The sequence below is a fragment of the Trichosurus vulpecula genome, chromosome 2 (assembly GCF_011100635.1).
Source record: "Trichosurus vulpecula isolate mTriVul1 chromosome 2, mTriVul1.pri, whole genome shotgun sequence".
Lineage (NCBI taxonomy): Eukaryota > Metazoa > Chordata > Mammalia > Diprotodontia > Phalangeridae > Trichosurus > Trichosurus vulpecula.
Window position 1 is genome coordinate 200628577 of NC_050574.1, and position 27815 is coordinate 200656391.

Here is a 27815-nt window from a genome sequence, read left to right on the forward strand (position 1 = left end):
CCTGAGTAGCTCCCAAAAGACTGTTACCCATTTTCTACAACTGAAGATATGATCGCCTTTATTTATTTCTTTGTTTTGCTGTGGGATGAAGCTCAGGGCTGGGGATTCAAGGATGGAATCTTTCATAACTCCATTTGGCTTGGTAAGAAACTTCATTCATATGCTTTTTGTTAGGAAAACAAAGTCTTATTTTTTCAAACTGTAGAGAAGTGTGCCAAATCAGCAAGCTCTCCTCCAATTCATTTATAGGTGAATGTTGCATAAAGAAAATATTATAAAAAGATTGCAGTGAGATTTATATTCTGAAATTACTATGTCGGTGACACATTGTTAAGGCTTTATTCCCCTCTCTTAAATCTTAGAAGTGGTTTAGAATAAATTTCCTAGAGAAGAAAATACTTTTGACTTTTGAACACATTTAACACAAATGTTCTATTTTCTTCTCCATATGAATGTGTCATGTTTTCAGGAGAAGATCCTAGAAAAGGTTGGAGGAGGTGGGGAGAATTATTATCTTGTATTTTAAAAAATTAATTTGAAGCGATATCTTTTGTTTTCACATTGCCTGAATTTTCCTCTGTATTTGAACTTGCTTCTGATATAAATGGAAAATGTGGTTTGGACTCCAAACTGTAATACATGAAAATCTTCAAAGTATTTTCTACAGTGATAATACATATAAGCTTTATATTTCTCTCAGCTTTATTGAATTTTAGCAAAATTTACATGTGGTATATGTAAACAAAGAAAATGATATCTTTCTGACAATATTCTGTTTCATTCCTTTCTTTCCCTCTTGGTACACATTTAGATGAGATTTTATCTCATTAAAAAAAAAGGAATGTGGTTTAGCAAAATACATGTAAAAACTAAAGGTGGTATGACACTAAATGTTAACAAAAAGTCCCCACCCCACCAAAAAAAGCCCAAAACCAAAATGACAGAACAAAGAAAATATCACAAATTCTCTAACCACTTCAAATATTAACTTTTAGATAATATTCTCCCTAATTTTCAAAATGCAAATAAAATTTTATTACTTTATATCTCCTTTGTCATAATGGAAAGATTTTTTTTTTGAAGTGCAGAAAGGAAACTGGAAAGAACAGTGCCGAAAATACAGAAATAACAGTGGTCATGAAATGTAAGAGGATCTGCCTGGATCTTAGTTTTACACTAGCTAAGCTGGGTCCAGATCATTTTTCCTTTTAAGCATGTGTCATGCTTGTAATAAGAGCCTCAATGAGGATTTCATTAAGATGCCTGACTTATAATGGAGAGTCTTACCTTCTCTTCTTTTTTATTCTGCTCCCATGAACCATTTTCTCACTGAACAAATGTTATTCTTTTGATGGAATTGGGCAGATATTTATTGCCAGGAAGACAGCAAATATATACATTTACTTTCATTTCATGTCATCAAGGCTCCTGCTAGAATATATGCATGGTTTTTTTTTTCTCAGCCAGAAGCAGAATAGTTGACAGTTACAAAGAGACTAATTTTGCAGTATTATTGCTCTAGTATTCCTCCTGTGCTCTAGAATACAGATTGTTTTAAGGGGGAAAATGTTAATTTTGTGCTTTACAAAAACTTCATATGAATAGATGGTTATGTCCCACAGGAAGAAGAATAAACACTAACTCTTCGCCACTATGGCATTAAAATCCCCACAGAGTTTTTGGCTTGTTATGTTTGTACTTGAACTGTAATTTTTTTAAATTCCTATGATTTAATTATCACAAATCTGATGCTGATTATTAATGAATAAATCCAGTACAAATTATTAGGGATTGATTAGAGTCTAATCAATAATGAAATACAATAAAACTTTATTTTAAATTATAAAAAAAAAAACCATTCTTTAGTTTGTAGGTTACACAAAAACAAGCAGCCAGCTGGATTTGGCCCATGAGCCATAGTTTGCTGACCTCTGGATTAGACTAATATGATTAGAACACCTTCTTAGAAATAGTAGCCAGAAAACTTAAGGGAATAAAAGATTTTGTCATTATGCAAATAGAACACAGAATTCATTTCATTCATCTTATGGAGTGGTTCTATACTAGAAACAAAAGACTTTAGAGGTGAGAGATACCTCAGCAATCATTTAATCTAATCCAACCTATATTTTACAAATGGTATAACTGGGGACCATGGAGGTTAAGTGACTTGCCTAAAGTCAAACAATGAAATGGTAGTTGAGAGAAGGCTAAAACTCCATTCTCTTCGGTGCAATTCTCTGATCTTTCTGCTATAACCTTTCTAAGACAGGGAGAGCCTAGAGACAGAGGAGATCCATTTATTTCCTTATGTAGAAACCCTATTTAATTTTCATAAACACACACATATATTGATGACGATGATGATGATGGTGATGGTGATGATGATGATGATGATGATAACAATAATATGCAGCTAGGTGGCACAGTGAATAGAATGATATACCTGGAATCAGGGAGACGTGAGTTCAAATACTGCCTCAGACAGTTACTAACTGTGTAACCCTGGGTAAGTCATTTAACCTCTGTCTTGGTTTCCTCATCTGTAAAACAAGAATAATGGTAACACCTGCCTCCCAGGGTTTTCATGAAGATCAAATAAGAAAATATTTACAAAGCACTTTGCAAATCTTTAAGTGCTATAAAAATGCTATTATTTTACATATGTAATATTGCTATTTGGTAAAAATGTTAGGCTAATTAGGAGTGCCTGAAGACCAGTTTCAATGTACAAAAATTCTAAATTTTGGAATATTTAAATAAAGTTTAAATAAAAGGATTAAGAAGTTGAGTACCTACAGTAACTCTAACTACTAGCAGTTTTTCTAAGTTCTGCAGGATGCCTCCTCAATGGATAAATCTAATCTATAATTAGCAGAAGAATTTGCAAGTAAAACACATAAATTGGTTAAACATGCCTCATAAATTGGCATGAACTATTCATTTGCTTGTCAAACCCTTTATTTGAGGAAATCTTTGAACTATGGTATATTTCAAATTCATGGACTCTGGGTTAAATTTTTACTGACAGTGAATCCATGAGAGCTACATAGAGAGAGGACCAGAAGAATGGTGCTGCCATTCAACAGAATTCAGAAAGTTAAGAGAGGGGGATGGATTTAGGAAGTACGATAAGGAGTCTGTTTTTAGATGGATTGCGTTTGAGATGCCTATGAGATATAGAGGTGGATATGCCTGTTAACAGGAAGTCAAACATTCTGGACTGGTGTTAGAAGAACAAAAGAATGGTTAGGTATATGGATTTGGGAGTTATATACATAGAGATGATTGTTGAATCCATGAGAGCTGCATAGGGAGAGAGATGAAGAAAGTTCAGGGCAGAATTCTGTTATACACCCACAAACACAAGGAAAGAAGGGGATGTTAAATCCTGTAAAGGCTTCTAAGAAGGATCAGTCCAACAGTTACGAGAACTAGGTTGGAACAGTGTGGTTAAAACCCAGGGAGCAGATAATATGCAGAAGATAAGGGTGGTTGGCAGTAGTAAACAATGCAGGGCAGTCAAGAAGGGAACATTGAGAGCACCACTAGATTTAGCAAGAAATAAATCATTGGTGACCTTTGAGAGAGCAGTTTCAGGTAAATGGTGAGGACAGACTCCAGATTAGAAGAGGTTGAGAAAGCAGTGGAGAAAAGGAGTTTAGACTTAAAAAAAAAGTTTGTAAAGGGGAGAAGAAATATAAAATGATAGCCTCGGGGGATGGTAGGATTAAAGGAAGGTTTTTGAAGAATGAGGGGATGGTATTTAGATATGTTGGTAGACAGAAGGAAAGGAGATAGTTGATAAGGAGTTGAAAATTAGGGAGAAGAGATCATGGAAAACTCCCAGAAAAAGTGGGAGGGACGTAATGAGATCAAGGGCATAAGTAGAGAGATAAATATTAACAAGGAAGGGTCAACTCCTTCTCAGAGTGTAGAAATGAGGAGAGGATGAGGGATGATGCTATAAAAATTTGAAATGTGGAATTGGCAAGGAGAGGAAGATCAGTCCCTATGACCTTAATATTAGGGAAGTATGAGACTTATTCTTCATCTGAGATAGGGGAATATGAAGGCCTGGCATAAGCAAATTAAGGAGAGAAGAAAACTTTTGGAACAGATACTATCAGGAGTATGATAGAGTCAATCAGGCATGGTAAAAAGATTGATGTGCAATAATAAGAGATCCATTAAAATTACATGAAATCAGTTTGTAGTGAATCCAGTCTGCACAACTTCTAATAACACTAGCAGACAACAAAAGTAGAGGGGCGAGACTAAACCAGGATTGTAGTTTCTGAATGATGATGGTAGGGTTCTGGAAGTGGTAGTGAGGAGCAAATAACAGACCTACACTTCCTTCTGGCCCAGGAGGTCTGGGACCATGACAGAAGGTACGTTGAGTCCTGGGGAAAGTGGCCATGGAAGTAATTTACAGAAGGGGAATCTAAAACTCAGGGAAACTAAAAGACTTGCCCAAGGTTACTTAAGTGAAAAATAAAGCCAGAATTCAATGCCAGGATTGCTGATTATGAATTCAACACTCTCTCCATTACCTCTCATTACCTCTCATCTTATGCTTTCCTTATCTCTTAATATATAGAGGAATACATTTTTCGTTTCAATGCAATATTTGTTTCTTTTGGATTTCTTTAAGGCTTTGCCCAGTTTTTAGTTTGTTTATTGAACTTTCAGGCACTGTTAGTCATTCTCATCAAATGTCTGATATTTTTCCAAGTAAGTCAACAGGATGGATCAATTTTCATTACTTTCTTCTGCTTTCATTGTATTCTTTTTTTGTATGTTTGTTTCCCTCTCCATGTTTCATAAGTAAAATCAAAGTCAAAAGAAAGTCACTACTTTTCTATTTGTTGAAAGGTATTTGAAATCTATAGTTGTGCTCCTTCAGGGAATTCCACAGGCTTAGTTTTAGACAGATTGAGCTTGAGATGCCTGTGGGATATCCAGGTGGATATGCTTAGCAGATAGTCAGACATTCTGAACTGTTGCTGGGAGAACAAAAGAAAGGTTGAGCCTATAGGTTTATCTACACAGACATGATGATTGAATCCATGGTTGCTGACAAGCTCACCAAGACAAAGCATATAGAGAGACAGGAGAAGAAAGTCCAGGGCAGACTTCTGGGGTATACCCACAGATATGGAAGGAAAGTGAAATGCTAATCCAATAAAGGCTCCTGAGAAAGATCAATCCAAAAATTGTTTGGTTGTTGTCCTTTGCTATCAAAGGCACCAAAATGACATCACTATGTTGGGGACAAGGTACAATGTGTCTAATCAGATACTAATCAGACCAATATGAGCTAAGAAGGCTTTATCACAGGTCAGGCACAAATAGTCCATATGAACATTTGGAGTGGAGATGTCTCTAAATTTGTGCATCTCATGTTTCTTGTCCAACAGTTAGGATCACTATGATAGAGCAGTATGGTTAAAACACACATTAATTGCCCATAATTGTTAAAATTATTTCTTTACAGCATATGCCACTCTCACATTTACTGATGCTAAATTTACATTTGGTGATTTCATGTATCATTTTCTTTCTTATTCACGGATAAAACCAGTGCTAGTGATTGTTACCTTGGTATTTGAGTAGTCATGTGAATAAGCATTTATTAAGCACCTATTGAGCTTCACGTGGAGATAGTGACTATTACCAACAGCTTTAATCTTTCAAAAAGTAAATTCAGGCCATGTTGTCTCTCCCTAAAGGTCACTGAAAAGACTATTTTTTAATTAAACTTTTTTTCAGGAATCCTGATGACTAATTTCTATGTAATTAGTCACATTGGCTATATATTCAATATAATTCCATTGTTAAAATAATTTCAGTACAACCCACATCAACTACTTTTCTAATTAGTACTTTTGATTGAGTTGACATGATCTTAGATATAGAAAAGAAACCTGATTTTCAGAAGTTCTAAATCTGACCAAAAATTCATCCCAATGACTCCTCCAGACTTTCTTGTATGACCATTCTATCTATGATAAACAGAAAGGTCTCTGTTACCAACCATGCATGCCTTAAGCATTTTAAAAGAATTAGTACAAAAGCAATTATGCTTAATAGTAAATCTATACTGAACACAATCTACTATTTCTTTGATAATTCAAATAATGTTTCAGGGTCTTATGATAACAGAGGATCATCATTTTCAACATCAGCTATCACTGTACTAGCATGTAGATATGAGTTTCTAGTTGACAAAATGTTACATCAACTCCTTTTTACTTTTTATCTAAAACACATGCTCATTATTAGTGTGTTACTATGAGTTACATGGGTTAAGTACATCACTATTTTTTTTAACTTTTGGATTGATAGTTCAGAAAAAATATTCATTTTTAAATTTTTGCCTCTTTCCCTAAAATTCCCCTCATTCATATTTTTTCCCAAAAACTTTCTAACAAAGAAAAGTCAACTACCCAAAGTGAACAGTTCTGGAAAACAAATTGGCAGTTAAAATAGCTGATGTAATGTTGTAACATTAGACATAAAATTTCCAGTGAATTACAGGACTGAATGATAATGATATGATCCATTTTCCACATGGCCCTGGATCCACATAAACTACATTGAATATGAGGCATAATGGATATTAAAGAATACTTTCTTTGGTTCATGCACCAATCCCAGTGCAGCTAGGAATTTCTAAAGTTATCTAAACTCAGTTTGTACTGACAGACCAATCAAGTAACAGGCATAAAGTGTTTATTTGGGACTAAATTAGCAAAAGAATAGGAAATCAATCTCAGCACACATTCCTGGATCTGATCCCTACAGAAATTGTTGAGGAAATTTGGAAAACAATCCTGGAAGACTCCTCTCCAGGCAGGGCATGGCAAAGTCACTGTCATAACTGAACCAAACTGAGGAGAAGATTCAGTAATATGGAATCTGAGTCTCTGCCCACAGCACTTGCCACTTTCCACTATCAGAGCTGTAGCAGGAGGTCTTCTTTCTCTTTTAACTTCATTTAGCCAATTGGCAGATTATGCTGCTTCTATTGCCCTTATTCCAATGCCAGGAACTTCCATGATCCTCTCAATGAGACTTTCTCTCCCCTCAACTATAGTCCTTATGATACACTATGCCTGTACCTATAACACAGGCTCATAGGAAATGGAGTTCTGGGAAATTCAATCAAGCTTATCCTTGAGGTCCAGAGCCCTGTGAGAAAGATAATCAGTACTTCCTTTGGATGTGACCCATTATATTGATTTTTTGAAATTTTGTTATTTCACAGAACAAGCAGCAGGAGTCTATCACAGAGAAGCACGTGCTGGCAAATATCAGCTTACTTATGCAGAAGCAAAGGCAGTATGTGAATATGAAGGTGGACACCTTGCCACCTATAAACAACTGGAGGCAGCCAGAAAAATCGGTATGTGATTTCCTTAGTAAGTGTGGGATTTTAGGGAGTTTGCTCCCTTGAGGGAAAAAAAAAGTTGTATCTTGCCTTACTCTCATACTCTCAACAGCAAGTCTTCCCCCTCCATTTCTCTCAACAATCCCCCTTTCAAAGTTTCTCTAATGTCTACAGTTTCATCGAATGTTAGAGCAGAGTTGGGCCCAGGTACATGCAGTGAAGGTGAAACAAGGGACCCTTCTTCCAGTAACTTTTTATAAACTGTTTGAACATTTATTTTACCATTTCTGAGATTTTTTATTTTTAGTTTGAACATTTTTAATGGCAGAAAATTCCATTCTCCATAGAGTGCTGGTATCCATTTCAAGCAGAATTGTCTCATGTGTTCCTCTAAAAGCTTCTGCTGAGCAATAAACAAGAAGATTGTTTTCAAACATTGACTAGAGAGCCTTATCCCAGCTTAGCCTTAGAGGTAGAAGAGATAAAGAAATACCACATAGGTCTTCTTCCTTCATGTCTGCCTGGACATGAGCTTAAGCTATTTACTGCTTAGGTAACTTCCTCTTCGTCCAGGACACAAGCAAAGGCAATATGTGGAGAAGCAAAAGGTGCCATGAAGAGAAGAAAATACAAGCCCCTGGCTTATTTATTACAGCTTTTGCATTGTACCCTAAGATTCAGGCCCTGACTGAATCTTAAAATATCTTTCCTTCTCAGTATTATTAATCTCTCCAAGCATATTTTTTTTTGCCTATTAAGAAACAAATTTTAGTTCAAGTTTATGGGTTGCATTACATCTAGAAGTAATTAGAATTATATTGTTAAGTTTTCTTTACCTATTTTATCTTTGGACTACAGTTTTTTTTTCAAATCCTATAGTAATAGTTAATACAACATGCCATTACATTTGGAGAAATAATTAAGGTAGGACAAATGCAGCAGTGTTGATTTACTGAATTGGTTACCTGCATGTCATATTCCAATGCTATGAAGAAAGCAATGATACTAGTTTTTCACCGCTGTTAACCACCAGTAAATATTATTCCAGTTTTTATTTTGACCAGTTAACATCACTTAGCTTTTACAGAGATTATTTCTTGCAAAGATATGTAGCAAGAACAGATGTCACAAAGCATTTCCTCCCAACACCCAGCCTGAGACTCTCTTTTATACCACCTTGTTCTTTGGAGAGAATGGGCCCAAACTGCATTCATCAATTCATACAAGTCTTATCATCTTTCTCGGGGTTTTTCATATCCATCATTCCCTAGAGCACAACAATATCCCACTATATTGATATACCACAATTTGTTCAGACATTTCCTAATCGCTGGGAATGTAGTTTGTTTCCAACTTTTTGATACTATAAATAGTGCCATTTTTTCAGCCCTGTCATCAAGTTGCTCATAATCTGTCTGCTCTCCTGGGATGGAAGAATAATATTCATTTCCTTTCAACAATCCAAAGACTGCCCTTTGTGGAAAGAGAGAACGCCTGGCAATAACTTACGCTTTCATGTCATGACTTCCATGACATGGAGGACAGAGCATTGGATTTAGAGTTAGGTCCAAACTTAGATACAAATACTGAAATTTGTTGCATTCTATGTAACATTGGGAAAATCATTTTCCACCTCTGGCCCTCATTTCCTCATCTGTAAAATGAAAGGGATTTCTAAATGAAGGATAATTTCTAAGGGATGTTCTTACTTTAGTCTTTTAGGTAAGTGAGTGACTTTCATTGCCTTGCTCTGCATTTTCAAGTTGTCTCTTTTGAGAATTACATGATGCAGTGAAGGAGTGTGTACCACTACTAAGGCCATATGCTTCATCCCTGTAGTAAAGTAAGAAATGTCTGTTGAATTGAATTTCAGGATATCTTGTATATCTCTAAAGCAGGCTTCCCCAAGTAGGTCATGGAAAACAGGGCTGATTATATATTTTAGATTTTGCTTTTTGAAGGCAAGACTGTCTTTTTATATCCATAGCACTTAGCACAGTGCCTGGCATAGAACGGGTGCTTAATAAATGTTTATTGATTGATTGATTCATGGGACATTGCTTTTCCTTACATGTAGCTTGACAAAATATCTAATACTAATCTGGGCATCAAAATCAAGGCCTAGTCTAGAAAATATCAGCTAGGAGACTAGAATGATAACCTACATTCATGTCTATTTGTAGTTAAGATCATGCTATTATTGATTAGGATTGGGAAGAGGGGGAGGAGTATGGGTCCTTCCATGGAAAATGCCATGCCTGAACTTACATCCTTTACAGACTCATAGCATTGAAATTTATGGTCCATCTGTGTCTGATTTTATAATGAGTAAAAACGATGTTTTTTCTTGTAAAAGATAAGTGATAATATTTTACATATGAAAATTTCCACTTCTCAGAGAAAATCACTTCACTAATATCCCTCCATAAAAAATAGTCTTTCACAAAATGCATTTGGGTAATTGGGAAACTGTCAGGAAATTGAATGCAATCACAGCTTTTGTTATGTTTTGTTTTTAGCTAGCTAATCTGTCATGTAATTTACCAATTGAGGCTCTGAAACACAGCATTCTCTTTTGCAGGATTCCATGTGTGTGCTGCAGGATGGATGGCTAAGGGAAGAGTTGGTTATCCCATTGTGAAGCCAGGGCCCAACTGTGGATTTGGAAAAACTGGTATTATTGATTATGGATTCCGTCTCAACAGAAGCGAAAGATGGGATGCTTACTGCTACAACCCTCACGGTTTGTAAAAGAATATGATTTCACACCTTTTGTGTGTAATAGTTTAAAGTGAGCCGCAGGGACCTGAAGAAGACAGCGTTGCAGGGATTTACTAAGAAAGATATGACCTAGAATGCTTCATTTTGCCAGAAAGAGCTAGGTGTGTTAGTGGATAGAGTTCTGGAACCGTAGTAGAGATCTGAGTTCAAATCCTGCCTCATACAAGTATTAGTTCTGTGGCCCTGAGCAAATCAGTCCCAGCCTCAATTTTCTCTGTAAATTCTCTATAAATAGGGACTAATAATGGCACGTACATTCCAGAGTTTTTATGAGATAATATGTTTTTGTAAACATTAAAATTTTTTATCTATTATCTTTATATCTCTAAAAGAGATTGGTTTTTCTATCTTTAAAGACCTCTGTAATTAGGTGATCACTCCTTTACTCTCCTACCTTCAAGTGGGTTATTGGAGCTAGAATCACAACTAATTATCACATATGCCATATTTGCATTCTAGGGGTACAATACTTTGGAGGGGTTCAGGATAAAAGTCATTTTCCCTGGTTGCTATAGGTAGGAAGTAGTCCCTTATTAAGATGGGCAATATAATTAGCTTAATCACCTCCAGTTTACCTTCCCTAACACCAAACACTAAACATGAAAGACAAAATCATAGATAGCAAACAAACATTTATTGAGGCGAGTAACAAAACAGTAATCAGGAAAATAATTATACAGACAAGGTTAGACTATGGGACACACAAGAATAAGACAGACATGTCCAAAAATATATGTCTATTTCTGCATCTTATGTGCATCGCTTCATTCAGGAGATTGATTGTACGCTTTGTTGTTGTCCTCTGGGATTATGATTGATTGACTGATTTTAAAGTGTTTTAAAGTTGTTTGTCTTACAATTTTTTTCAATATAGCCAATGTGGGAATTTGTTTTGTTTGACCATACATATTTATTACAAGGCTTTTTTTTTTTGCAACAGGAAAAGGGAGGCAGGAAAGCAAGAAAATAGATTTTTTTGTTCACTGAAAAATGAAACAAAATAAAACCAAGTTGTTTGTACAATATTATAGTCATTGTACAGACTCGTTTAGCAAATTGGAATGTCTTATATTTTCAAAGGGCAGCTAAGTGGCACAGTGGATAAAGTGCCAGGCCTGAAGGGCAGGGGTCTGAAGTAAGACTCATTTTCATAAATTCAAATATAGCCTCAGACACTTTCTAGCTGTGTGACCCTGGGCAAGTCATTTAACCCTATTTGCCTCAGTTCTTCATCTATAAAACGAGCTGGAGAAGGAAATGGCAAACCACTCCAGTATCTCTGCCAAGAAAACCCTACATGGAGTCACGAAGAGACAGACATGACTGAAACAACGAACAACAACAATGTTTTCAAAAGTTGTATGCTCTTCTTGGAAATGGCTAAGAATTTTTGGATTATAATGTACTTCTTACATCATTTCAGTACTTAGATTACATTCGGTTTTAGTGGATTACTTAATTATAAAGGAAGTGGCTAGCCTGAGGGAGTATAGGGACAGAGTGTAACTAGCATACAACTGAAATAGCACCGAGTCAATCATGGACAATTTGAATGGAAAAACTACTTTTTAAAGTATCATTTAAAAACTGAATATGTTATTAATCAGAATTTATTTTACCAAGTTCATTTTTGTTGAAATCAGGCCATAAAATGGAATTGAGTGATCAAAAGTAGACTTACACATTTAGAGCAAGAAGGAATCTCAGAAAGCAACTAGTTTAGCACCCTCATTAATTTTTTTTCAATTAATAAGCATTTGTTCTCTTCTTCCAATTCCTCCCTCCATTAGAAAAAAATTAAAGAAAAACAAAATCCTTGTAATAAATATGCATAGTCAAACAAAACAAATTCCCACATTGGTCATGTCCAGTAATGGATCTATTATAATAAGGATTGGGTATTTATCTCAAATCATAAGCTGAGTATGACAATATGTATATATTGAAACTAGAGCTGTTGTTTTCAGTGTTTAAAATGGTATTAGCTCTCCAGGGAGGAAAATGGACAAAACATATACACAATTATATTTTTTATGTTCTAAAAATTAATTTGTTAAAATAGAATGCAATATGACAATTGCTTAATTTGGAATGGTATTGAAGAGAGACCTATGAATATGAGAAATTAAAGAACATGTAATATAGCAGTCTTTGGTAATCACCTTTTATGAATTATAATTTCTATGAAGTAGCTATAAGACTAGAAGGTAAGCAGACTAGGCAAGTTCCTAAGGTTGCAAAACACAGAGGTGTTGTAGGCCAGGAGACTGGTGGAACCCTGGAGGCATGAGTCAACCCTCTCAGGCTCCCACAACACCAGGGGTTGTTGTCATCAAGGAAGTTGTCCTGTAGATCTGGGGCAGTTTGAACTAACTTTGCTCCCAAGTGAATTGATGTGGAACTCAACAGTGGGTTTTTTGGGCAAGAAGAGTATAAAAGCATTTGTAAGATCTTGGTAGAGACCTGCTGGGACCCGAGGAAATTCTTGCTAGAGTATGATGGTTTTCAGTATGCTCTACAATTGGTTGAAAACTACACATCAGGATTTAACTGTTTTGTTGATTGACTAGAATTAAGAAAATGATGGAGAAAATGCTTATAATGCAGATTAAACTTAAAAGTGTGTTTTACTTACATTTTTTTTTCTGAGAGCCAGTTGTTAAGCATTACTGCTGTTCCTTACCAACTGCTTTTTCCTTGTCGGAAGCTTTTTATCTGTTTCTATCCTTCTGAGCTTTTTTCTTGTAAAGGACCATGAAAGCTGCCTTTATTGGGGAGTATTTTAATATATTTTTATTAAAGAGGTTGAATACTCAGGAGTCACGAAATCCTACATCAGATACAGAGTAGGAACCCAGACAAGAGAGACGGTTTTTTTTAATAAGACTTTTTGCTAATTTACATATTTTTAATGCCAGAAAATGTGTTCTCCATGACAATATAGGTATTCATTTTGTAATAAGTCATCACCTCTGTTCCAGGGAAGGATTAGAGACTGTTGAGTACAGATGGTAAAATTTTGAACATATATTCAAATTTTTCATAGAGAGTAGTCGTAAGTAGACTGTCCCAAGAATCGTGATCAAGGAGATAAGGAATGAGACTCTTCTTTATAATACTCCTGCACAGAAGTGCTAATGAATGATTGGTCTGAGGTAGGCACCCAAGAAAGTGGCATTCTAATTATAATACCTTAAATTGGTATAAATTTTATGTCAAAATAATTCTCCTATCATAAATAGCTTGGTCATTTTTGAGAGATGTCATCCTTCTCTTGGCTTAAGCCTCCACTCGTTAACATGGGTAAGGTGAAGGGAGCAGGGAGGAACTGTCTGATAGTTACTGACAATTTCATGATTACAAGGATGCTTGTCAAGTACAGATTTAGAGCTGAAAGTGATGGGGTGCTTGGGTGCCTGTGCTTGGACCCCAGTTTCAAAATCATGTATAGTTCCAAAATCACATCTCTCCCTAGCCTCAAAACACTGTTCCTAGCAGTTTCTCTCTAGCAAAACAGGACAGCATGTCCTAGCAAAACACTCATCTCACTTCCTGATGCAGGGGCCAGCTGCACCTATAGAATTTATTAGTTTGAACTAGCTGTGTACTGGCTGAACTGGCTGTGTACTGGATCATAGAGATATTTACTACTCACTGACCTATCATGTGCATGCTAGACCTAGATATATGTATACTCCCAAGGCATTAATGGGAGCAGCCTGGGTATTTCCCAGTCGGCCCTGACCATTAGTTGACTTGGTGACATTTCAGGCCTAAAACCACACCTCCATTGGGCTATTTCCCAGTGAACTCTAGCTAAGATGCCTGTGCAGTAGATACAAAAAGTGCATGTTCCTTTAAGAACTGACCACTCCTTAACCACTCTCCAATCCCACCCTGAATCACCTAATTAATATATTTGGCACATCTTACTAAATTTTAACCTATATAAACTTTACCTGCACCTCTGTAAGGTTGCAGGTCTCCTAAGAGCTCTTGACCACTGAAAAGCATAAAAAATCTTTGCCACCTTGACTTAAAGAATGCTTGAGTCCTTGAATTCATTCCAGATGGCCTCGACCCTCTCCAGTACTATGGTCCTTGAGGGGTACCCCCTCTCAACAACCCTGTCTAGGAACTCCAGTCTTGGGGCTCCTGGACTTCGTCTCAACCTCAATTAAAGGAACATTAGAGATCATCTAGTCCAATCCCTTTATTTTAAACATGAGGAAATTGAGAGTTGGAGAGGGAAGTGAGGTTTCCTAAGGTATACAGGCAATAAGTGTACACCTGGGATTTGAACCCAAATCTTGCAATTCCATATCCAGTCCTTTTCCCACCATGTCAACCTTTCAAAGGGTTTACTTATAAGGAGAGAAAATTCAAAAGATGTTATACACCCTGTAAGCACTACCCTGAGGTTAATCTAGATAGCTTCCAAAATTTCTTCCATCTTTGAGATTCTGTAATTTTATTCCCTCTGTAAGGTTCCCCACCACCACCACCACCACCACCTCCATACTGGGTTCCTTGCTGCAATCTCTCATATCTTGAGTGACCTCAGCTGCATGAATCTTGCAATGAGCCTCAATGTTTTTCTTGTGCTATTCTTCATCTATGAAATTATGAGATGGGAGTAGTAGGTAGCACAAGGACTTTAAATTCTTTTTCACAGTAGTAGTATGATATTGCAATAACCTTTCCATATTTTTTATCAAGTCTCCCAGACACCCAAAACAGACACAGACAAATAGTCCATAATTTTATTCCTATCCCCATGATATGACTATCTATAATATATCCCATAATAATATGGGGAGAAATAGAAAATATGAGAGAGGACACTTTTGATCTGAACTCAGTGTTAAGATATTGGACCACAGTAACCAATAGAATCATGCATAATCTATTTTCCTCTAGATTCTCTGTCACTGGAGAAGACAAATGTAGCCCAGCAGCATAACTGGAAAATGTAAATGCCTAAATATAAAGATATTAAGCATTCTATAAGCAAGTAGTTGGAAAAAATTATCCTAAACAAAATTCTTTCTTATACTAGCATTTTAAGATTTTTCTCTTCACAAGAAGTAGCTTGACTTCCTATTCAATAATTTACACAACTTGCTCCATTTAGTAGAAGTATTATTACTATTTTATAGATAATGGATATGAAGGTGAAAGGTTATGACTTGCCAAAAGCCATTTGACCCAAGTCCTCTGACTCCAAATCCAGTATTCTTTTCACTATAACACATGTGTTTTCTCATGATGAAAACTTTGCTTAGGGAAGATTAGTCTGGAAGTAGTAGGTAGGACAAATTGAAGAAGGGAAAGGTTATGAGGTCTTTAAGCGAGAGAGAGAGAATGTAAAAAGAACGGAGTGGAAAGCCAAGGGCCAAGCCTTGGGGAATGCCCAGCTAAGGAGTAGGAGCTTTTCCAAGTTCTTGCCCCATAGTCCAATGATTCTATGATAGTAAAATCATTATAATGATCCTTAGGTATTCAAAGAGCCAACAAATCAGAAAGCATCTGTTTCAACAATCCAGCTAGCAGCTTCTGTGGGGGTGTAAGATCCACCAACAACCAGCACCCAAAAAGCTGCCAACACACTGCAAAAGCACAGGTGTTTTTGATCTGCTTTTCTAAGGAAAGCAACGTTAAGAGGTTGACAAGCTTACTTTAATTCAGCATACAAATATCATTCACTTAGTTCAGCGGAAAAATCCAGCACCCTGAACTTCAGAGCAAAATACAAACAAATTACAGACATCAACTGACAGACCAAATACAATTCAAATCCCAATATATAGTTACCAGAGTTTAACAAAGTCCCAACATCCGGGTTTACACGCTGGAGGGCTCTTAGCTACAGCTGCCCCAAGCCTCTGTAAGCCACCAAAAGTGAGAGCCCTAAACAAATTACAAACATCAACAGACAGACCAAATACAGATTCATAGTTACCAACATCTAGGTTCAGCCCAGGAGCTCATAGCAAGGGCTGGCCCAGAGTCACTCGAGCCACCACTGCTGTGGGTAAGAGCTCCAAAGAAGAGAAAGCCAACCTCTGGTTTTATATCTTTTTCAGGGTCAGGGTTGAGTCACACATGTGACTCCCCCACATGACCTAGAATCATCACAAAGAGGCAACTTAAACCCATGTGGTCTAAAAGCCTCTGCTGTCCTAGACATGTCACTCAAACTCATGTGTAAACTAGGCCCTCCCCTGAGGCAAGGAGGCACCAGGGACACCCAAATCTAATCAAGGAAACAAAGGCCAAACTCTTCAAGATGACTTGGTTGAACTAAGTGCTAAGAGCTCATTTTGCTTACCAGCACAGCATCTAATGAGTGCTGATTATTTGTCCATTTATCTAACACTTTAAGATTTGCAAAGAGGTTTACAAATATTCTCAATTTATATTCACAAACAAATCTATGAGGTAGGTGCTATTTCTTAAAATTTATTTATTTAATTTACTTAATATATTTAGTTTTCAGCATTGATTTTCACAAGAGTTAGAATTACAAATTTTCTCCCCATTTCTACTCTCCTGTCCACTCCAAGATGGCGTATATTCTGATTGCCCCACTCCCCAGTCAGCCCTCCCTTCTGTCACCCCACTCCCCTCCCATCCCCTTTTCCCTTCCTTTCTTGTAGGGCAAGATAAATTTCTACGCCCCATTGCCCGTGTATCTTATTTCCTAGTTGCATGCAAAAACTTTTTTTTGTTTTTGAACATCTGTTTTTAAAACTTTGAGTTCCAAATTCTCTCCCCTCTTCCCTTCCCACCCACCCTCCCTAAGAAGTCAAGCAATTCAACGTAGGCCACATGCATATCATTATGTAAAACCCTTCCACAATACTCATGCTATGAAAGACTAACTATGTTTTACTCCTTCCTAACCTATCCCCCTTTATTGAATTTTCTCCTTTGACCCTGTCCCTTTTCGAAAGTGTTTGTTTTTGATTACCCCCTCCCCCTATCATCCCCCCTTTTTTATCTTCTTCCTCCTTCTTTCCTGTGGGGTAAGATACCCAATTGAATGTGTATGGTATTCCCTCCTCAGGTCAAATCTGATGAGAACAAGATTCACTCATTCCCCCTCACCTGCCCCCTTCTCCCTTCCTACAGAACTGCTTTTTCTTGCCACTTTTATGCAAGATAATTTACCCCATTCTATATCACCCTTTCTCCCTCTCTCAATATATTCCTCTCTCATCCCTTAATTGGATTTTATTTTTTTAGATATCATCCCTTCATATTCAACTCACCCTGTGCGCTCTCTCTCTATATATATATACACATACATATATACATACATACACACACACACACACGCACTCATACATATATATATATATATATATATATACACACACACACACACATATATATATGTATATTCCCTTCAGCTACCCTAATACTGAGGTCTCATGAATCATACACATCATCTTTCCATGTAGGAATGTAAACAAAACAGTTCAGCTTTAGTAAGTCCCGTATGATTTCTCTTTCTTGTTTACTTTTTCATGCTTCTCTTGATTCTTGTGTTTGAAAGTTAAATTTTCTATTCAGCTCTGGTCTTTTCACTGAGAAAGCTTGAAAGTCCTCTATTTTATTGAAAATCCATATTTTGCCTTGGAGCATGATACTCAGTTTTGCTGGGTAGGTGATTCTTGGTTTAAATCCTAGCTCCATTGACCTCTGGAATATCGTATTCCAGGCTCTTCGATCCCTTAATGTAGAAGCTGCTAGATCTTGTGTTATTCTGATTGTGCTTCCACAATACTCAAATTGTTTCTTTCTGGCTATTTGCAGTATTTTCTCCTTGATCTGGGAGCTCTGGAATTTGGCGACAATATTCCTAGGAGTTTTCTTTTTGAGATCTATTTGAGGAGGCGATCTGTGGATTCTTTCAATTTCTATTTTACCCTCTGGCTCTAGAATATCAGGGCAGTTCTCCTTGATAATTTCTTGAAAGATGATATCTAGGCTCTGTTTTTGATCATGGCTTTCAGGTAGTCCAATAATTTCTAAATTATCTCTCCTGGATCTATTTTCCGGGTCGGTGGTTTTTCTAATGAGATATTTGACATTGTCTTCCACTTTTTCATTCCTTTGGTTCTGTTTTATAATATCTTGATTTGTCATAAATTCACTAGCTCCACTTGCTCCAATCTAATTTTTAAGGTAGTATTTTCTTCAGTGGTCTTTTGGACCTCCTTTTCCATTTGGATAATTCTGCCTTTCAAGGCATTCTTCTCTTCATTGGCTTTTTGGAGCTCTTTTGACATTTGAGTTAGTCTATTTTCTGAGGTGTTGTTTTCTTCAGTATTTTTTTCCATATTTTTTGGGTCTCCTTTAGCAAGTCATTGACTTGTTTTTCATGGTTTTCTCACATCATTCTCATTTCTCTTCCCAATTTTTCCTCTACTTCTCTAACTTGCTTTTCCAGATCCTTTTTGAGCTCTTCCATGTCCTGAGACCAGTTCATGTTTTTCTTGGAGGCTTTTGATGTAGGCTCTTTGACTTTGTTGACTTCTTCTGGCTGTATGTTTTGGTCTTCTTTGTCTCCAAAGAAAGATTCCAAAGTCTGAGACTGAATCTGAGTCCGTTTTCGCTGCCTGGCCATGTTCCCAGCCAACTTACTTGACCCTTGAGTTTTTCATCAGGGTATGACTGCTTGTAGAGTAAAGAGTACTTTGTTCCAAGCTTGAGGGGATGCACTGTTGTTTTCAGAGCTATTTCTGTACAGCAAGCTCTGCCACACCAGCACTCCTCCTCTCCCAAGAACCACCAACCTGGACCTGACTCAGATCTTAAGCAGGCTCTGCACTCCTGCTCTGATCTGCCACTTAATTCCTCCCACCAGGTGGGCCTGGGGCCAGAAGCAACTGCAGCTGTAGTTCTGTAGCTGCACCACCTCCGCTGCCCCTGGGGGAGTGGCCAAACCACGAACTCCTTTCACTCCCCGCAGCTTTTCCCATTAACCTTCTCTGTTGTCTTTGGTGTTTGTGGGTTGAGAAGTCTGGTAACTGCCACAGCTCACTGACTCAGGGTGCTAGGGCCTGCTCCGCCCTGCTCCCATTCTGGTTGGTCCTGCTGCCGCCCAAACTGGGCTCCGCTCCCAGCTCCGTGTGTGATAGACCTCACCCAGCAACTATCCAGGCTGTCCTGGCTGGAGGCCTGCTTCCTTCTGCTATTGTGTGGGTTCTGCAGTTCTAGAATTTGTTCAGAACTATTTTTTATAGTTTTTTGGAGGGACTTGGCGAGGAGCTCACGCAACTCCCTGCTTTCCAGCTGCCATCTTGGCTCTGCCTCCTATTACCTCCATTTTACAGATGAGGAAACTGAGGTAGACAGTAGTTAAATGAGTGACTTGCCCAGTGTCACACAGCTAGTAAGTATCTGAGGCCAATGTGAAACTCAGATCTTCCTAACTCTGAGTTTAGTACTTTATCCACTGCACCATATAGCTGCCAGTCATGGAAAGAGATTTTCTGAAATGTTTTCTTAAAAAGCAGTAGGGAGACTATCAAAGCTGATGAAGAATGTCAAAAAGTATAAACAGAACCACAATCAATTAAACTGCTCATTTTCCTGCTTCATCCATCCAATCTTTAACTATATAATGTATGCACTATATATTTCATAGGTGCTGCTATGCTATATTGGGTGGTAAACTGGGCCATCTCAATATTCTGTGAAAAACATCCTAACAATTAGAGGTATTTACTTTGGGATGGATTTCCCCAGGAGGTGACGGGTATCTCTTCATGTAAAGTCTTTAAGCAAAGGCTGAATAACTTTTTCATATATGATGCAGAGGGGTTTCTTGTTAATGGATGCATTGCACTAGATGACCTTGAGGTCCCTTCCAATTTAGAGTCTGTGAAAAAAAAATAAATGTAGGGAAACCAAGAAACAAATTTCATTCAAGACATGGGGTGATGTTTTATTATCTAATGGCACTTATTTTTTCTTTCAGCAAAAGAGTGTGGAGGTGTCTTCACAGACCCAAAAAGAATCATTAAATCTCCAGGATACCCAAGGGAATATGAAGATAACCAAATCTGCTACTGGCATATTCGATTAAAGTATGGTCAACGTATTCATCTGAGTTTTCTGAATTTCAATCTTGAAGATGACATAGCTTGCCTTGCTGACTACTTAGAAATATATGACAGCTATGATGATATTCATGGCTTTGTAGGAAGGTAAAATGACTTTTATATGTCTAATTAAATCGAGAAGTAGTAACAGCTTGTCATTTTTGGCTCTGCATTTCTGCAGTATTAATTTCCTAAATCCATTTGTTGAGATATTCCTTGACTCAACATTCTGTTTTGACAAAGAAGGATTCTTTGGCATGAAAAATCTTGGCTTGTTATCATAGTATGTAATAATTGGTAGCCTCATTTTGTGGTTGTTCTTTGCCATCAAGAATTAGTTTCATAGTCAATTTTTAAAAAAATTCAGGTGTTGACCTTCTAGCAATGGATTTAAGGTTAAGAAAAATGTGTTGTGTGTAATCCATTATAGTTTCAATGTCATCATCTCCCCTCCTGTCCATCTTGTTTAAACAATTCTAAAGAATCACTAAGTCTCACCTCAGTAATTAAGGTTGCCCTGCTATTTAAAAAAAATGTTTCCTGTCTTTCTTTAAAGGCATCTTTATGAATAGCAATAGCAATTCTTTCTCCTTTGTTTCTCAAAAGAACATAGCAATAAAAATCTATTGTTCTGAAGCTACAGGGCTCATCTTCACCAAATGTCATAGAAGTTCACATTTGTGGCTCATGAATCCTTCTCTATACCTACCTTCTTTAAAGAATGGCAAATTCCAAACTCTCCTTGTTAATTTTCCATGGGAATGGAGGGAAATTACACCATGGATAATCCAATGGCAAATAATCCAAAATTCTTTTAAAATAGAATGTCTACTCAAGGAGAAGAAATAAGGGGAACCATAGTTTTAGAATAATGATGAAGGGGTATTCTTGAAAACTGGTGGAAAACTATTATTGAGTAGGAAAATGGGTCTTTGGAATAATTTTTAAGAAGACATGAAAGAGGAGTATATTAAAGAGGAATAGGATTAAAAAAAACTGAGTCCCTTATCCTCAAGGTCACAAAAAAGCCTTTTTTGTCCTTTTAAACCAGTTTCAGATATCTACTAAAAACATCTAAGATACTATTCATGCAGTAATTTTCAAAAGCTTATTCTGTTACTTAAATTACATGATGTAATACGTTTTGTCTAAATTAATTAATTCCCTAGAAGCTTACATAATTCCTGCTTTTCATATGGTTCCAAGTAGTTCTTTTCATCTTTTGATAGGGATATCTTTGAGTGTGGCCTTTGACACTTTTGCCATTCAAAAATCATCCCATAGTTGTAGTTGGCAAAAATATCTTCAGAAAGGGGAATAATATCATCATTTTTATTTAACTGACACCAGTCCCTACAAAGGCAACTTATGGTGTGGAATATAGAAGAACCCTACATTTGCATTTTCCAGAGAATTTTAAATTACCATTACATAAACAATTATGAAAACACAAATTAAGAAATGCCAACATTTTTCTATCACTTGTGTCCTTCATTTTCACAGATGGTTCACTGAAATGCTACACTCTCATTTCTTGTCCCTCTTCTTATTATTTAATTATTTATAATTCTATATCTAATATCTAATTATTTAACCTGAAAAAAATTACTTCAATTGAAAAAAATGAGTCACTGTTTAAGTGAAAATCAGGAATTTTTATTAGTGGTAAAAAGGACCATGTAATAATCCATGAATCATTTTTTTTTCTTTTTTACCTTCCAGATACTGTGGAGATGAGCTACCAGAAGATATTATTAGTACAGGTAATTGCAAATTATTGGGACAAAAATATATTTTTGAATGAACTAAATGTACTTCTTTGAGTCCAGTTTGGGTCACTGAGGATGAGACATAATTTCTCAGAAAAGATGATTGAATCACATAATTTTAGAACCAGAAGCAATCTTAGCAATGTTCTGGTTTAAACTCCTTATCTTCCAAATAAAGACACTGAGATCCAGGTAAAACGAAGTGACAGCAACAGGTTTACATGGAGCAGAGAATAATGGTAAAAGCATTGGACCTAAAATTTGAAAGCCTGGGTTCTAGCATTGGTTTTATTTTATATTGTCAGGTCCCTTTGGGCAAGTCATAACTCTGGAGACTCGGTATCTTCACCTGTGAAATGAGTGTTATTATAATTTTATTTGTGTTGCCAATCTTATAGGATTGTCATGAGGACACCACTTTCTATGCTATATAAATGTTATTTTGACTTGAACCCAAACTCTCCCCAAAAGTGTGATACTCTTAACACTGCTGCTTTTCAGAAGATGAACTAGGTTGAACTTGAACTAGGTTATCATGAAAATGAATTTCCCCCATCGCTCTAACATTAATACCTTGCATTTATATGGCACTTTTAAGTTCTCAGAGTTCTGATATATCTCATATCTCCTTTCATTCTCAGCATTCTAAGATTTAGTAACAACAAGGACTATTTTACACATATAGAAACTGAGGCCCTGGTAAATTGACTTGTTAAAAGTCACAAAGAGATAGAATTGGAGCCTTGTTGTTACTACAAGATAAATAGGTCCTTAAAGAATCCTCTAGATCAAAGGATGCCACGCCCCCCCCCCAACCAGTCTAACAAAGCTTGCAATTCTATACTTGATTTGTCCGCTGCAAATCTCTTTGGGAAACATAATGTTTAAACTTTCTCAGTCATTTATACTTTTTTTTTTTTAGGAAAAAGATTATTAGGTCCTTTTGAAAGCATGCTTTGATGGGGAAGATGGGAAGAGGGAAGGTAGAAAAAGTTTCCAAGCATCAGTTCCAGAAGGCTTAGAGAACGGTGTGAGCATTATGTAAATGAAGACAAAAAATGTAGCCTACTATATTCAGTTTTATGGGCCTACTCTGATTATAAATGCAAAAAGGCTGAGAGGCTAAAGGCAGAGTTCAAAAGAAAACGCAAAGATTGAAGAACAATATTTTATTTCATGATGATAAAAAACATAGAAAAAGTAAAATTTTAGCTGCAAAGAGGAACAAATATTAGCATGAATAAATGGGTGGGGGAAGAATTTTATAGAAAACAAAACAAGACTTCCAGATTGAAAAAGACAGCAGGAGAAAAAACTTGAGAGGTGGAAAATGCATAATGTTTCATTTTTTGGCTCCCAATATTGTGTCAACCTACATAACATGAACATTCACATCTTTATGTTTTAAAGATGTTTAAAGTTTCAGGTAGAGAATCTCTTCAGGGTTCTTGCAAATGGGAAAGGCCCAATTTAGATCCAGAGGAAGCCTTAGTCCCTCTCTCTTGGGACCAGACCTGCTGCATATTCCTTTCAGTGTTCTGTCAGTATTCTCAGGCACTGAAGTGATTTGGAGTTGTCTCTCTTCCCTAACATTAGCTCAAGGCCCTAAAAGCTGCTGCTCACGTCTCCATGCTTTGGGGCCCAATGACTAGCACCCTAGTGCTATTTAAACTCCTAAACGTAGGATTAGCTTTTACAAAGGGATATTTACTTCAAAAATATAGCAAGAACAAAAATACTAACATTTAACCCAACACAGTATCATAATCCCCTTTAGGCCACCTTCACTATAGGGTGGCAAGGGGGTGAGGAGGGGGCTTAGCTCAGTTCCTAAATAGCACTAGTTCACATTCAAAGTACACAGCACATGTGCAAAGTACACACACACACACACACACACACACACACACACACACACACACACATATTCAAAGCCAGCATCAGTGCAGGCTTTTGCTGGGCTGGAGTCCAGCACCCTTGTTCTTCAGAATGTTCCTTCTGGGCTGTCTGTAACACCCAGTCTGGATTCCTGCATTCCCATGGCTCATACTTCTGGGCTAAACTGGAAATTACACATCTAGCACCTAGAACTGAGAAGAACAAACAAAAAAGCCAAAAAACTAGGCCCATTTTTTTCTGGGCTACATGCCCTAAGAAGTGGGGAGAGGGAAAGGGAGGGAAGTAGGCAAATCCTTCCCCCTTACATCATACTCTTACTAGCTATGAGTAAGACCTTTTACTTTCAGACACAAATGCAGCGAAAAGCCTCCATGTCTGCTGAGTAACATGGATTTTAAAGACCCACAACGCCATCTACACAGCCCATGTCAAAAGTCTACCCCCAACCACAAGGCAGGCTAGCACAGAATGTCCAAGCATGCTCCAGGCCTCCAGTTCCTCTGGTGATTGCCTGTTGACACTCTAAGTAGTTCCCTAGTGTCTTCCACATAGGAAACACCTTCTTAGGTGGTCTGGACATTCCCCAAATCCACATTACACTTACTTCATTTTAGTGGTAGATATCACAGTTTTAGAATACAGCTCTGCGACTGGAGTTGAGACTGTGAAAGACACTAACCCTAGCAGTTACTGCCAAATCTACCTCAGTACCAACCCCTGAGTTTCTGGACTTCCCCCAACCCTTCTTGACTCTCTAAGGTGTGCCAGGAAATGGACTAAGATTGAGTTTTTGGTTTTGTTTTGTTTTCTTTTGTTTCTGAGTAGCGCCAAATTTAGAAAAAAAAATTAACTGTTCATTTAGCATCTATTTATACAAAGCTGGATATGAAGGTGATGTTTAGTCCTCAAAGGCTACGCATGCAGAACAAAAAGGCACAGGCTCCTACAGGTTCAATGCAATTGACAAAGCTAGGACCAGCCCAACTAAGACTAGAAAGGCCCATCACCACCTCAACTCTTAATGACCATTTACTGAGTTATAAAGGGCTTGCAGATAGCATCGAAGGAGGGACTACTCACAGAGAACCTTGAAGTATCATAGTATTTGCTCAAGGCACTATGGCATATATAAGGGTAGTCCATAAGTTAAAATGAAATCCCTAACCATATTGGTATAGATGACTCAGGAGAGTAGAAAACATGCCATATGAGAATCATTTGAAGGAACTGGGAGGTATTTAGCAAAGACAAAAGGAGACTTAACGGAGATTCTAATAGTTTTCTTATAAGTATGTGAAAGGTTGTCTTATTGAAGAGGAATTAGATTTATTCTCCTTGGATGCAGAGGGCAATACTTGGAATAAAGGCATGGAAGCCCCTGCAAGGGAGACTTCAGCCTTTTCTAAGGAAAACAAACAACCTAAAACAAAAACAAACAAACAAAACAAAGTAGAGCTGTCCTCTTTAAGTATAGCCTTGAAAACTTGCCTAGGAAATTAGGGTTGTTGTAATTCAGTTGTTTCCAACTCTTCATGACCCCATTTGGGGTTTTCTTGGCAAAGATACTGAAGTGGTTTGCCATTACCTTCTCCAGTTCATTTTACAGATGAAGAAACTGAGGCAAACTGGATTAAGTTACTTGCCTAGGGTCACACAGCTAGTAAGTGTCTGAGGCTGGATTTCAACTCAAGAAGATGAGGCTTCCTGACTCCAGGCCCTGCACTGTATCCAGTGCCCTAAATTGTAGAGAGAATTCTTATTTAAGTATTAGTTGTTCTCTAAAGTCCCTTCCAACTCCAATATTCTATGATAGTTATAGAAATTAACTACAATTTAGAGGCTTCAATTAAACAAAATTGTGTCTACCATGTGCAAGGCACCATGCCAGGCGCTAGGGATAAAAAGATTAATAAGAAAACAAAACCCTGTCTTTAAATCTTGAGGACTTTAGAATCTACTGATGCCCCCAGGTCAAGAAGACTAAACAATTAAAACTGAACACTGCTCTAAGACTTTTGGGACACCCTGCATTTATTGACCCTTGTTGTAGACGGGAGCAACCTAGCACTGATTGGAAGAATGCTCAGGCACCCTTCTCAGGTATATGAAAGTGTTAGCATACTACTAAGTATATTTCCATAATGCTCATGCCCTGGTCCTTTGAATGCTGCTTCCAGAGTTAAATCCTGTGTTGTTGTTTTTTTTCAACTCAATAGGACAAAAGCCACACACAAGTAGTACTTATAGGAGGATAAGATTTCATTGGAGAGAATTTCCCTCTTTCCCTTAGTAAGGCAGAATTAGCCTCTACAATTTAAGAAAACTTCACTGATATGGTAGTTAAACCTCATTTATTAATACTGATGTTCTTGAATAAATGTTGATGTTGAGGAATTTTCAGCAGCCAAGGAAGTAATCTTTGTGATTTCTTGCCATAGGAAATGTCATGACCTTGAAGTTTTTATCTGATGCTTCAGTGACAGCAGGAGGTTTTCAACTCAAGTATGTTGCAGTGGATCCCACATCCAAAACTGGTGAAGGAAAAAATGCCAGCACAAGTTCTCATGGAAATAAACACGTTTTAGCTGGAAGATTCAGCCATTTGTAAACCAACACTGCATCACCAAAAACAATAATATTTGGTGATTGCATTTTTTTTTACAACTCTCTTTATATCTTACTTTTAAAGTCACTGCTGCCATTCAGAGGGACAGGGGCCAAACACCTTGTTAATGCTAACCTTTGCACTACTTTGGTGAACAGTGAACTTAGTGGATGAAGATTAAAATCCAACTAACACAATAAAAGTGAGAAGAAGCATTAAAGAGAAGATGACTTTATCTTTCTGAACCCAATGAAATCAAGAAATTTCCTGGAGTGACCATTAATTAACATCCATTAACTTTTCTTCCTGTTTTTCTTCTCCCTTTCACATATAAATGTGAGCTATCATGATTAGTATTACATGTTACTTAGACCCAACACTTTGTAATTTTTTCATCCACTTTGTATCTGCCCCCTTATATTCTGACTTATGGCTCTTTTTTTTTTCAATTACAACTATGTGATTTTACAACTTCAAAGTTCCCATACCTTGGAGTCTTAGGAATCTTAACTAATGTCAAAGAAGTTTAATTATCAAATGAGATAACGTAACTGAATATGTATATTCATATATACATAAAGTATGAATATATTTTAAAAAATAAAAGGATTATAGAAAAGTAAAGTATCATCAGTAGTAGATGGACACCAACCAGGATTTTCCTATCAGCTACATCCAGGTACATGAAAGTGTTAGCATACTACTAAGTATATTTCCATAAACTTTGCATATACTGTGGATTTATGTGTACCTTTATAAACAATGTTGCTTTATTAGGAGAGGTTCAATTTCAAATTTGATTACTATCACAAAGGCAGTAATTTCCACTTTCTCCCCTTCTCTGTTCCTTCCCATTTACCCAGTAAAATTGACCAAAGTCCCTATAGTTATAAAGGAAGGAGAATAGAGGAAAAGGAACAGAAATCTTCTATAGAGTGTTTATAGACCTTGAGACTAATAAGTTTAGCTTTAGACTCCTGGTCATCAAGATCATTATTATTTTTTTTTAAAGTTACCAAAAAACTATAACTTTTTAATCATATTTGTAACACTTTTTCTAGTATCCTAACTGTAAGGAACACTACTGTCAATAAATATTCATTAAAGCCTGCGTGCTTGGCACTGTAAGTAAGTACCATAAGCATTTAATTATGAGACGTTCTCCCTCCTTACTTCTTGGAACTCATACCTCCCTTCAGGGCGCAGTTTATGTGCCACTTTCTTCAAGAAGCCTTTTGTGATTCCTTCAG

At 37.0% G+C, this 27815-nt stretch overlaps 1 protein-coding gene across 1 annotated transcript; it reads left to right on the forward strand.

Annotated features, from left to right (window-relative positions):
* Nucleotides 1-27104, forward strand: TNFAIP6 (TNF alpha induced protein 6). The gene is made up of 6 exons (XM_036746156.1): nt 1-142; nt 7274-7411; nt 9978-10139; nt 20169-20397; nt 22015-22055; nt 26399-27104. Exons 1-6 carry the CDS (start codon nt 49-51, stop codon nt 26566-26568), a joined length of 834 nt encoding a protein of 277 aa, XP_036602051.1. The 5' UTR covers nt 1-48; the 3' UTR covers nt 26569-27104.
* Nucleotides 27105-27815: the final 711 nt, after the last annotated feature.

What these genes read in the sequence shown, in the direction of transcription:
- TNFAIP6 (XM_036746156.1), top strand. Translation starts at nt 49, where the DNA reads ATGATCGCCTTTATTTATTTCTTTGTTTTGCTGTGGGATGAAGCTCAG. An exon ending in ATTCATGGCTTTGTAGGAAG is followed by an intron (nt 20,398 to 22,014) that starts GTAAAATGACTT and finishes TTTACCTTCCAG; the next exon opens with ATACTGTGGAGATGAGCTAC. An exon ending in AGAAGATATTATTAGTACAG is followed by an intron (nt 22,056 to 26,398) that starts GTAATTGCAAAT and finishes TTCTTGCCATAG; the next exon opens with GAAATGTCATGACCTTGAAG.